General features: G+C 36.3%; 1 protein-coding gene across 1 annotated transcript in view; it reads left to right on the forward strand.

Moving 5' to 3' along the window:
• Positions 1-10,778, forward strand: part of LOC110446875 — an 11,914-nt gene extending 1,136 nt beyond the window's left edge. Inside the window, exons 2-4 of the mRNA XM_021492216.1 lie at positions 3,121-3,239; positions 3,733-3,861; positions 4,293-10,778. Of these exons, the coding sequence (XP_021347891.1) occupies positions 3,167-3,239; positions 3,733-3,861; positions 4,293-9,238 (5,148 nt within the window). The 5' untranslated portion in view covers positions 3,121-3,166 and the 3' untranslated portion in view covers positions 9,239-10,778. The remainder of the gene's footprint in view (positions 1-3,120; positions 3,240-3,732; positions 3,862-4,292) is intronic.
• The last annotated feature ends 2,243 nt before the right edge of the window (positions 10,779-13,021 follow it).

Consider the following 13,021-nt stretch of genomic DNA (forward strand, 5'->3'; position numbering starts at 1 on the left):
GAGGAAAAAACAATCGATATTACCGACAATAACACAGTGTTACTTACCAATACAGGTGAGGAAATAACAATCGATATTACCGACAATAACACACTAGTACTTACTAATACAGGCGAGGAAAAAACAATCGATATTACCGACAATAACACAGAGTTACTTACCAATACAGGTGAGGAAAAAACAACCGATATTACCGACAATACCCCAGTGTTACTTACCAATACAGGTGAGAAAAAAAACAATCGATATTACCGACAATATCACATTGTTACTTACCAATACAGGTGAGGAAAAAACAACCGATATTACCGACAATAACACAGTGTTACTTACCAATACTGGTGAGGAAAAAACAATCGATATTACCGACAATAACACATTGTTACTTACCAATACAGGTGAGGAAAAAACAACCGATATTACCGACAATAACCCAGTGTTACTTACCAATACAGGTGAGAAAAAAACAATCGATATTCCCGACAATAACACAGTGTTACTTACCAATACAGGTTAGGAAAAAACAATCGATATTACCGACACAAACACAGTGTTACTTACCAATACAGGCGAGGAGAAAACAATCGATATTACCGACAATAACACAGTGTTACATACCAATACTGGTGAGGAAAAAACAATCGATATTACCGACACAAACACAGTGTTACTTATCAATACAGGCGAGGAAAAAACAATCGATATTACCGACAATAACACATTGTTACTTACCAATACAGGTGAGGAAAAAACAATCGATATTACCGACACAAACACAGTGTTACTTACCAATACAGGCGAGGAAAAAACAATCGATATTACCGACCATAACACAGTGTTACTTACCAATACAGGCGAGGAAAAAGCAATCGATATTACCGACAATAACACAGTGTTACTTACCAATACAGGTGAGGAAAAAACAATCGATATTACCGACAATAACACATTGTTACTTACCAATACAGGCGAAGAAAAAACAATCGATAATACCGACAATAACACATTGTTACTTACCAATACAAGTGAGAAAAAAACAATCGATATTATACCGACAATAACACATTGTTACTTACCAATACAGGTGAGGAAAAAACAATCGACATTAACGACAATAACACATTGTTACTTACCAATACAGGCGAGGAAAAAACAATCGATAATACCGACAATAACACATTGTTACTTACCAATACAGGTGAGAAAAAAACAATCGATATTACCGACAATAACACATCGTTACTTACCAATACAGGTGAGAAAAAAACAATCGATATTACCGACAATAACACATTGTTACTTACCAATACAGGTAAGGAAAAAACAATCGACATTAACGACAATAACACATTGTTACTTACCAATACAGACGAGGAAAAAACAATTGATATTACCGACAATAATACATTGTTACTTACCAATACAGACGAGGAAAAAACAATCGATATTACCCAGAATATTGCCAAAAGCGCACCACAGATGAAACCTAATCAGAACTCCCAGTTTATAAAGATCAGATCCCTGTAATCTGTCTGAAAATGTCTACCTTACATGTGAAATTATAAAATGGCTGATAAATGATGAATAAGACCTCATAGTGTAAGGAAAGCTTGAAGTGAATTTTATAAGGTAATGTGGAATGTGTTTGTTGATATAATTTTGAAATCCACATTGACCAAACATAAAAATATGAATGGACTGTAGTGCAATTTTATACTACAGAAAGCATCATTGTCACGTAATTATACCGTATTCAGCGCCATAGTTGTCCATGCTAGGAAGACGTTACTCCATTTGAACCTATGCATCTTTAGTATTATCATCATTTCATAATTTATTAGAATATATTACAACACAGAAATTATTTAACGAACTTGAAACTCATCTGATGTCAATATTAGTCTGATAATGGTAAAAAAACTGCAATTTTGTCACAAATTCTAAAGCCAATTGAGAGCAATGTTAAAGTCAAAATCCATTGGTCGATTGGCAGTAGATACTTTATAGAAACACCTTCATGTGTACTCGCATTCATTTTAAATCTCACAAAAAATAACAAGTACTAGTATGTAGCATTTCGGTGCCCAATTCATTTGGCCAGGTCATGCTGGTAGCAGTGCACAGACTATGTGTTGACACGTTTTACTTATCATCAGAAATGTCACCAGAATATTGCCAAAAGCGCACCACAGATAAAACTTAATCAGAACTCACAGTTTATAAAGATTAGATCCCTGTAATCTGTCTAAAATTGTCTACCTCAAATGTGAAATTACAAAATAAGACCTCATAGTGTAAGGAAAGCTTTAAGTGAATTTTATTAGGTAATGTGAAATGTGTTTGTTTCTATAATTTTGAAATCCACATTAAGCAAACATAAAAAAATATTGAATTGACTGTAGTGCAATTTTATACCACAAGTTTTTCATATAAAGGATTCAAGAAAATACACATCTCTCAAACAGCGATTTTGCAACTATTAAAGAATTTATACTTTTTTCAATTGGCCCTTTTTCAAGTGGAATATGTAACATGTATAACTGATGATTAATACTGATTCATACCAAAGCCTTCAGCAGGAGTTTTAAGATTTAGTACATTTGTATGTTCGACATGAATTCCAGAATCTTCTCGCCGATGAGTTCTAGAAGGACAAAACAGTTGTTCGGTGCCATGTAAAGCTGTGTTGGTATACTGTATCTATTGCACAATTGATAGGTGCATTCACGTTTGATTGTCTTACGTTCGATTTTCCAGATAAAAGGTGATCGACTCGGCTGGATGATTTCTTTAGTCCACTAGGTTTGCTGTGTAACCTCGATGGCCACAATAATCCCTTTTAGTGTAGCGAAAACTTCATAACATACATACAATACTCATTATTAATTTGAAATGATAACAAGTACTCCTCTAACCTTTGAAATTCGGTATAATTAAGAGGTGTTTTTTTGCACTTCTTTCAGAGGTAGCTAAGACCGATTTAGATTCTAACCTTGTTTGGTCCCTAGCATCACTGCCGAGTCCAAAAAGGACGAAACATCTGTATGTACGTCGCTGTTATGTTCGTTTTTACATTTATAGTGTTTTGCTATCAAACGATTACGTTTTCATCTTTTACAGATATCCGGACCAAGTATGAGGAAAACCTAACAACAACAGTATTACGATGGCGAAAAAGCAAAGTTCGAACAGACCAGTCCGGTTGGGTGTTCAAGACACCAGCATCAGTCCCCAAAAAGGTGTCGTTTAAATATATCTGTTTAAAATATTTCAATAAGCCTAGACACATATCCATCAGCCTATGCCTTTTATGAAATCATCAAACGAATTTCTTAGCTTTTTAGCAGTATTGCAACGGTGTTAATTAAAGAGCTTTAACAGCTCAGAGAGTAAAATATATTAAACAATCGATCTTATTGTATTGTGGTACGCCAAACCCATACTGATGAGCTATAAGATGAAACGTTAGATTAAGGAAAATACATTTATTAAACAAATGTTCAAAACTTACGTAAATTTTGGAAAAACAGCGGAACCAATATAGCTTTGATAAAAAAGTTTTACTTTAGTGTATCCTGGCATTGCATGTCTTATTGTACATATTATTTCCATGTTATAAATGTAATTTCATATAATAATCAAACGGTATTTAACGCCAAATTAAAGTAGAAGTGGAAGAGGTAAAGTACAAAACACTTGTTCATGATTTCACGTTTTTTCTTTTCTTTTCAGAAGGAAGATCTGATCCATCCGAAATTATGAATTACATATATCCACAGAAAGGTTGCAACGTAATCGTTGGAAATGAAAACACAGTTATAACTTACGAAAATGCAAAAAGATTTTTATCGGACGAAACAGGTAATTGACACGCGACGATTGCACATATTTGTGGCACAACCAATGGTGTTTTTTTGGTATATTTCATTATAATTAAAGACTGAGTGGTGATATTCTCCTAAATTGTCTTTATTGTAAGACTTGCTTGAAGGAAACGATCTGAACATTTCGCTTAGTCCGAAGTGCGCGGCGTCTATCGCCCCTTTGCAATAGGTTTAGGGTGATAGCAACGTTAACATATTCCGAGTAACCAACGATTCTTACCCTCAAGTTACGTGATAGTTACTTTTCTTTAGTAATTTTAGATTTTCTAGTATAAATGGCATGATATACAAATAAAATACTAGAATTTTCGACGAAATAAAATGCTCCTGAAGCTGAATAAACTCTTTGATGATCAACCAACTTAAATTCACACTACATTTATAATGGTTGTAATGTTCCTCTTTCAGCTCGGGGAGAAGCTAATCTTGACCTGGACGAAGTATTGGTTGGTCTTCTCAACAGCATACTTAACCCAAAACTGGCAACACATCCTTCACCAATGCCGCAGCCGCTTCTAGAAACAGAATTTCAGCGGTTATACAGTAGGCATTTTACTGCTACGACATTCAATGAGGTAGCAGGCATTCCTCTGGATTTATTTATCGACAAATATCCCGAATCATTTCAAAAATACAGAAAAAAGGGAAAGGTGATGGTACGGTCCATGATGCGCAAACCATCCAACAAAATTAAAAAATATAACAAATTAAAGAGGTCTGATTCGTTGACTTCAAGTATTGAAACTGAAGGTTCTTTCCACACTGCAAATGGTAATGACAGTGATCGGTTTTTATCCGAAACTGAATGCTGTGAACAAACATCACCGTTGTCTGATCATGAACAAAAAGTCACAGATATAAAAGTTAAATCTTCGTCAACGTCTTCAGCGGAGGAAGAGGAAGAAAGTATAACACCACGAAATACAGAAGTTGAAGTTGAAGATTCGCGTGATCGTGGTAAATGGGAAGAAGTCGTAAGAAAAAAGAAAAAAGGAAAATATCACAGAACTTCGGAAAGGCCCCAGAAACATTTTGACAGTCCACCGAGTGGTTCTTGGAAGGAACCATTGGTCATAACACTCGAAAAACACAAGAACACCGAAAACCGGAAATTGTTGAAAGAGTTGTTGTCCAGGCCAGAAGGTCAGATTTTAAAGTTTGTTTGTGAGGATGATTATCGGAAATGTCCGTTGAGATGCATGGTAGATATAGTGAGTATGTGGAACACACCCTCTTCAAGGCCCTCCTATATTGTTTTAGGTGCAATCACGGGAACGAATAGACAGACTCTTTTACAAGGATTGGTTTCAAAATACAACCTTCAGTACTTTACGTCTTTTTTCGATAGAGACATTTTTACAACCGTTCCTCCATTCTCCTACTTTGAAGCTAAAATTTCCGATAAAGCATTCGGAGTGATTAGCATATCTAACCGCGAGGGATACAAAGCGCCGTGTATAGTGAAATGTTCACAAACGGATGGCATGCAAAGTGTCTCTAAATCACAGCTGTGGCACCGGCCTATGTTAGAAAACATAGTATGCGAACCAACGGAAGAAGCATTCACAAGAATATACCGATGGTTCAACGATGGTTCATCATCTACATCAACTTCTGACTTAGTCGCAGAATATGAGAGAGAAGCAGGAAAAACAAAAGCTGTAACAAAAAGTTTACCTACCATCTACAACACAGTTCGAGAACTAGAGAGAACTATTAATATAAGGAAAGATCATTTTGTGTTAGTGTCAGGTGACATTTCTACTCGATTATCTCATCTTGGGGCAATATCTCTGATTCCATGGATTGCAGTTTTCGACTTAGATATGAACAGCAGAGACAAAGGATTATTACGCGCCAATGAAAGGATTATTTCAAAGGACAGATCATTGCAAATTACTACATGGAAAGAGCCAGTCGCAAGCATAGTCGAGGAGGGAACAAGGTGGTGCTTTATTCGAGGTCGAAGAGATGATCCAACGAGTAAAATTACTCCAACTGATGACATACGTGCATGGTACAAAACCGTAAAAGCATCGCTTGATGCCCACGTGGAACAACTCAGAAAATTTGCCATCGGTTATACCGTTTTAAATGTTGTTGTGGTATGGCCGAATGATGAAAGCATCACCCCTTTCCTGCAGAAGATGTTGTCAAAACTAGATGAAAACATCGAGCCACCACCAAAGATTGTCATGTTTATGCCATCACAACCCAAAACACCAACGGGACTGGCGGTGTACGAGTTACTGTGTCGCGAATATCAGCAAAATCTTACAATTTTCCAGTTAGATTTGGATGACATATTGAATGGGTTGAACGCCTTCTTGAAACAGAATACTCGTCCAATGTCTAGAAGATTTGAACTCCCCCATTCAGATGACTGCCCAAATCATGACATAACTGATGAAAATGCGGCATGGCTACGTGAAGATTTGGATGTCTTGTTCTTCAAAAGTCCGTACGCTAAAGTAGATGAAGATCTACAAGTTCTTCAAGAGGAAAAGAACAAGTTCTACCGAGGTGGTACACTTCATTGGACAACGTGGTATGGCTGTGATTCCAGATCTCTTGATGTTCAGCGAGACATTAAAGAATCGTTTGCGCGGGTAATACAAGAGCATATCAAAGAAAATCGCGGATGCCTTCTATACCTTTACCACGATCCTGGCTCAGGAGGGACAACACTCTCCCAAAGACTATTGTGGGATTTTCACACACAGGTGCCATGTATCCATCTGAAAACAAGGACTTACACGTCGATCAAAACCCTGAAGGAGAGGATTGATTTTCTATATGAGAAAACCTTTCTACCAATTATTCTGCTTATAGACGGAGAGGACGAATCAAGGGTGAAATTTATGTACAAAGAGTTAAATGCTAGAAGCCCTGCCATCATCATTTGCGTAAAACGCCACCCATTCCAAGTACGTGAGAATAAGCATTCTCAAAAATTGCAAGGTCACGTTTCTGTAGGAGAAGCAAAACATCTGGCAATGCGATATATAGAACAATGCAAAGACGACGAAACAAAGAAAAGGGAACTGAACAGACTCTATGATGATGTCAAAGGAAATAGTCCTCATTGTCTATATGAGTTTGGACTGTCTGCATTTCTTCACGAGTTTACGGGGTTAACATCATATGTCGGAGGATATCTACAACCTCGTCGGAATCCATGCAGTGAATTCATTGGCGAAACACAAAGAATTCTTGGCTACCTATCCTTAGCGTACTTCTATGGACATACATCATTGCCTTGCCAATTCTTCGCAGAACTGCTTCACAAACCATCAAACTATTCGGTTGACATAGACGACTTTCCTCACCCGATTGGACTTTTCATTGTTCCCGATGATACCGAGGGTAGACGGAAGAACATACGAACGTGTCATTATCTGATCGCGAAAGAAATTCTTGAATATATTCTTGGTAGCGGCAAAAGAAACAGTGGCAACACCAGTAATGACCTTAGCTTATCGGCAAAGCGTAATCTTTCACAATTCTGTCTAGAACTGATAGATTATGCTAGTAACAAGAGTTTGAAAAGTGGGGTTTCAACCGAAATCACTGTCCATTGCTTAACAAGAATCTTCATTGTTCGAGACAACAAAGAAATGGGACAGACCTCAGAAGTGGTGCGAAGAAAACCTGTCTTGTCAAGAGTAATGAATGATATTTATTCCAATCCGCCATCCTTCACTGAACGACTTCAGGTTCTAGAAAAGTTGACACAAAACTTTCCAAATGACGCAAGCTTTTTAGCTCATCTTGGCAGATTCTACTCATTCTGTCGACCAGACGAAGTCGAAAAAACCGAGGAATGTTTCAAGAAAGCACTGGACATGTGTACAAAGTGCAAAGAGGAAGAAAACATTGACACAATTGATGATCGGTCAAAAGCAATACTGGTACAAATATACCATATGTATGGAATGGTATTGCAAAAGCGAGTAGGTTGGTACACAGGAAATGCTGCGCATGAAAAGCCGGAAAAGGAGACAAAACATGAAAATTTCAGAGAAAGATTAGACGAAATACTAGATGTAGCGAAGAAAGCCTGCAAATTATTTGAAAACTGCAGAAAGTTCACGGCAACTGGGCAAGAAAATGGATATGGATATATCGGAGAGATAACAGTCCGCCTCCAAGTATGTGATTTTGTGCAACGTAACTACAGCAATGAAAACGTTGCTTCTGTTGGAATCAAGGGGTTCGTGTCTTCAAGTGGAAATGGAAAATGTAGAGCAAAGAAATTCATCCAAAAAAGTGCATACGTCATTCCCAATTTGATCTCGGAATGTTACATGATGGTTGAAAAGGACGATATTGATGCTGGGTTGAAAAAAACAATCATCTGGTACAATCATCTATTTCAAGCAGAGATGATGAATCTTGAAGGTTTAGCTGTTCACGAGGACAATAGCTCCTACCGGTTGACAATTGCCATTCGAAAGCAGCGATATGCCAAAACGGAAGACTCTCTGACGTTGATTGAATCCGTCGACAATCCTCAGGATATCAAGGAAATCGTGGAATGCTACGAGAAAATCTTCCAAAATTTGGCCTATACCAACCATGTTAGCTACAGAAAACGACGGGAAATGGAACTAGAGTTCATCGAATGGTTACACGCAATTAGACATAGATTATGCTTGAAGAAGTACACTGTTGATGATGTTCTAAATCGAGTGGAGATCTGGGATGACAAGATACCCTCTGCGATGTCTATGTTTTACATATTCGTCCTGAAAAGTCTCCTTGGGATCGGATTCATCGACCAGAAAGGGGATACTGCCAAACTTCTCGACGCACGAACCATGATTAAAAAGATGCAACAGTGTGGACGGTCAGTCTTGAAGCCAAAATATCCCAGAGAATGGTTGGGGATATCGGGTGACGGAATAAAGCGTCTGGTTCCAGGAACACGATATCTGGGATTGTCATCGGAAGATCAGTCACAAAGCCACAGAGACGCACGCGTCTTTAAGGGAACCATAACTGCTCCAAATCGAAGGAAGGCTGCAGGTGTCATACACCTTGACCTTGATGACAACGATATTGAAGTAAGAGTGTTTTTTATCCCAAACACGGTCAATCTTTCAGGTTCCCAGTATGAAGGGAAACGAGTAGAATTTGAATTAGCATTCAGTCTACAGCACGGGTATGAAGCATTCGCTGTGAAGCAGTTGCAACATTATGGTTGCACCGAGTGTAGTTCATCCGTCGAAATATGTAGTCGGGAAAGCAACGCTCCGTGTCCTACTTGCGGTACAATCATTCAGAAGGATGAGTTCACACTTACTCAACCTAAACAAACCCGTAGTGTGTTGAACGAAAGAGTGGAGTGCTGAAGACAGATGGAACAATTTTCATAAGCATAGACAACTCCACTCGACGCAAAAGCTAGCTGGACATTTTATTTCTGTTATTATATAGCAATTATATTTGCAACGGTTCTATTTTTAATTATATTTTCGGTGTATGCACCATCTTGGATATCTACAAATTGCGTTCCATTATGAAGACATAACAAAATCAAAAGAATTCAGGGTTGTAACGTGAAAACCCTGAAAGGGTAAAGCTCATACAATGCTAGCTAGACTTAAAGCATTTCTCCCATTGTCCTACACAGGTAATTAAGACAATCCTAAGTGTATTATTTGATCATTGTTACAATAATATCGTCCTCCTAAATGCGGGCTTTGGTCAGCGTTCCTAAATGTGGACATTTGCGATGTTTTCAAGCTTACATGGACGTTAACTTGCATCGTATTTACGCTGCCAACGTCACCAGCAATTCTGTAAAGTGATTAATGTGTAATCGAAATACATTGTAGGATTGTGATAGTTTTTTCTATGAAATTAGTTGAATTATATTCTTCCATAATATGCAGTTATTGTTGTACCGAGGATCGGGAAAAATCGTACCGATTCCGGCCTCTATCATTTTTATTTGTTTGTAATTATTTTACTTCATTTTAACTAGGGTTGTCAAACCGGTCAAAGTTTTGTAGCCGGTAACTCGAACATTCTTCCGATCGAGTAACCGATTAATCGGTCAATTTGGTAATCAAACAATAAACAAAGACAATATGTTATATGTTAAGCAAATTTTCGCAAAACGTATTTACACTTCATGCATAAATGTATATATTAATAAGCAAGGTAGTTTAATCGCGTATTTCAAACTAAACACAGGAAAAAGTTACATGTAACCTCAGTTAATATATTCGTGGACAACAAATGTCGGAATACAGTTAGGTTGGATTCAATTACAATTATCTGTACTCTAAATCATATGCAGTAATATTTTTCTTTAGAACATATTTGCTCGACAAACGTTTTGATACGTGCTTGCTCATTCGTGTGTGTACCCTTTAGATTGTATTAACATTTCGCATGTTAAAGCGAGTTCTGCCCATGAAAGATGATAGTTTACAACTTTGTCTTCTGGCTTCCTTTTAAAATCTGTTCAGGTTTTTATGGTGCTGGTGCCATCTCGTTGGCAATCATTACAATGGAATACAAAAACAACACTAACATGTTAGCTTAAAAAGTTTTTTATTGGAAAACTATCCGATTTCGGTCGCATCTATAGATAATGTGTAGGACAAGGTCTAAGCCAGGGAAACACGGGGCCTCATAAAGGTAGATAAATATCCCAACCCTTCGGTTTTTTTTATTTCGGTAACCGGTTCGTGATATTCCGACCGAGAAACCAAGTGACCGGCTAAGCGTTGACAACCCTAATGTTTACACCATGAGTGGCATAAAGTTGAAAAATGTGGCCAATACAGGTTTTCAGAGTAAACATTGTCAGTTTAGACAGTTTAACATTGTATGAGTATTTTAGATAAAAATGCTTCCCGCCGTACAATTCCACTGAAAGTTTAAAAAAACAGCTACCAATGGCTTTGTGATACCAGTGATACCTGTGATACCAGTGATACCTGTGATACCAGTGATACCTGTGATACCTGTATTTTTGTATAGGTTTTGAAAATAGTCAATTTCTAGTAAAGTTAGAAGACATAACAGTGCGGTTTTGTGTTTTTCTACATAAATTAGTTGTAATATTACTGCACGAAATCAAATGTGTAGGCATTTGTACAGTTTATCCGTCCGCGTAATGGCCTAGTGCTGTCTGCGACGACTGAAGAATAGAATTCCCTGTGATTGTATCATATCTCTTATTTCTGCAGAATTGCAGATATATATAGTATCTTAACAAATACTAGATACAGTTGCAGAGCAACAGGAGTGTAACACAATCAAGTTAGCTTAAACGTGAGTGTTAGTTTACCCCGGCAAACAGAAAATTAAGCCCTAGCCTACAAACTGTTACTTTCTTATTGTTTTAGTTAGTGAACTCGCAAAGCCGTAGATAACTTCGTTACCAATGTACATCTCTGGTATAAGGGAAGTTAAAATCGCTTGCGACTTCATTTCGATAGGCCTTATTCGTTTTAAAGGGATTCGTTCGGGAAGTAACACTTATCAGAAATTTCTGTAATTTGAACTTTGCATTGGCTCAAAATAAGTGGCGTCACGTAAGGAATATCTTTTCTATTTAATTATTTTTTAAATATTTTGTCTAGTTTTCATTGTGATAACTTAAATTTCAAAAAGTTGTCCATATGCTCAAGATATTTAGATATGCATTAATCGTCTGAACATTCCATTATATATAAAAGAATCAGCTCTATTCAGGTACGCAAAATACGCATCAACTATGTTATAGCGTTAGTTACTTACATCCCTTGAATTATATTATCATAGTGGTATTTGTTACTGACACGTATTGATATTATATATATATATGATTCTTGTAATATGATGTATATGTACATGTAACTGTTCTGTTTCACTGTGTCTTGATAAAGAAGCGGAACGCTCCGAAAATTTGACAACCTTAACTTGTCCACACTGTTGGAATTTCTTCTTTGCCCAATATGATTATATAATATATATATATTGTTATGCTGCATAACAAAAGAGTGACATCCGAGTTATTGAATACTATGTGTGTCGTAGAATTATATTTGTTTCAGAGGTTAACAATGTCTTTTAGATTGGTATGGTACTTCTTTGCCCCATATATATATATATATGTATATTTTTTTCAAATTGGCATTAACATACGTTTTAATGAACTGTAATAGTTTTGTTTTGCTGTGCGACAAGGGATATTCCTTTGGTAGTAGTGATATTACTTATAGTGTATATCTTTGCTTTCAAAGTCGAGTCTCGTTTCAGTATAATGCATTATTGAACATATACCCTATTATCATGCTCAGGGGGTAGTCGTCAAAAGGTTTTTACCATACAACTTTGCAATACAGATTTGGATACATTTGTTTGTTAGATATAAAGTGTGCAAGGTTAGTATATATCATATTATATCAGCAAGTGATGTAGTTTAACCTTTTAATAATATCAGCAAGTGATGTAGTTAAACCTTTTAATTATATCAGCAAGTGATGTAATTAAAACCTTTTAATGTTATCAGCAAGTGATGTAGTTTAACCTTTTAATTATTTCAGCAAGTGATGTAGTTAAAACCTTTTCATGTTACCAGCAAGTGATGTAGTTAAAACCTTTTAATTATATCAGCAAGTGATGTAGGTAAACCGTTTAATTATATCAGTAAGTAATGTAGGTAAACTGTTTAATTATATCAGTAAGTGATGTAGTTTAACCGTTTAATTATATCAGTAAGTGATGTAGTTTAACCTTTTAATTATATCAGCAAGTGATGTAATTAAACCGTTTAATTATATCAGTAAGTGATGTAGTTAAACCTTTTAATTATATCAGCAAGTGATGTAATTAAACCTTTTAATTATATCAGCAAATGATGTAGTTAAACCTTTTAATTATATCAGTAAGTGATGTAATTAAACCTTTTAACTTTATCAGTAAGTGATGTAATTAAACCTTTTAATTATATCAGTAAGTGATGTAGTTAAACTGTTTAATTATATCAGTAAGTGATGTAGTTAAACCTTTTAATAATATCAGCAAGTGATGTAGTTAAACCTTTTAATTATATCAGCAAGTGATGTAGTTAAAACCTTTTAATTATATCAGCAAGTGATGTAGGTAAACCGTTTAATTATATCAGTAAGTAATGT

The sequence above is a fragment of the Mizuhopecten yessoensis genome, unplaced genomic scaffold (genome assembly GCF_002113885.1).
Source record: "Mizuhopecten yessoensis strain PY_sf001 unplaced genomic scaffold, ASM211388v2 scaffold3023, whole genome shotgun sequence".
In the NCBI taxonomy this organism is placed as follows: Eukaryota; Metazoa; Mollusca; class Bivalvia; order Pectinida; family Pectinidae; genus Mizuhopecten; species Mizuhopecten yessoensis.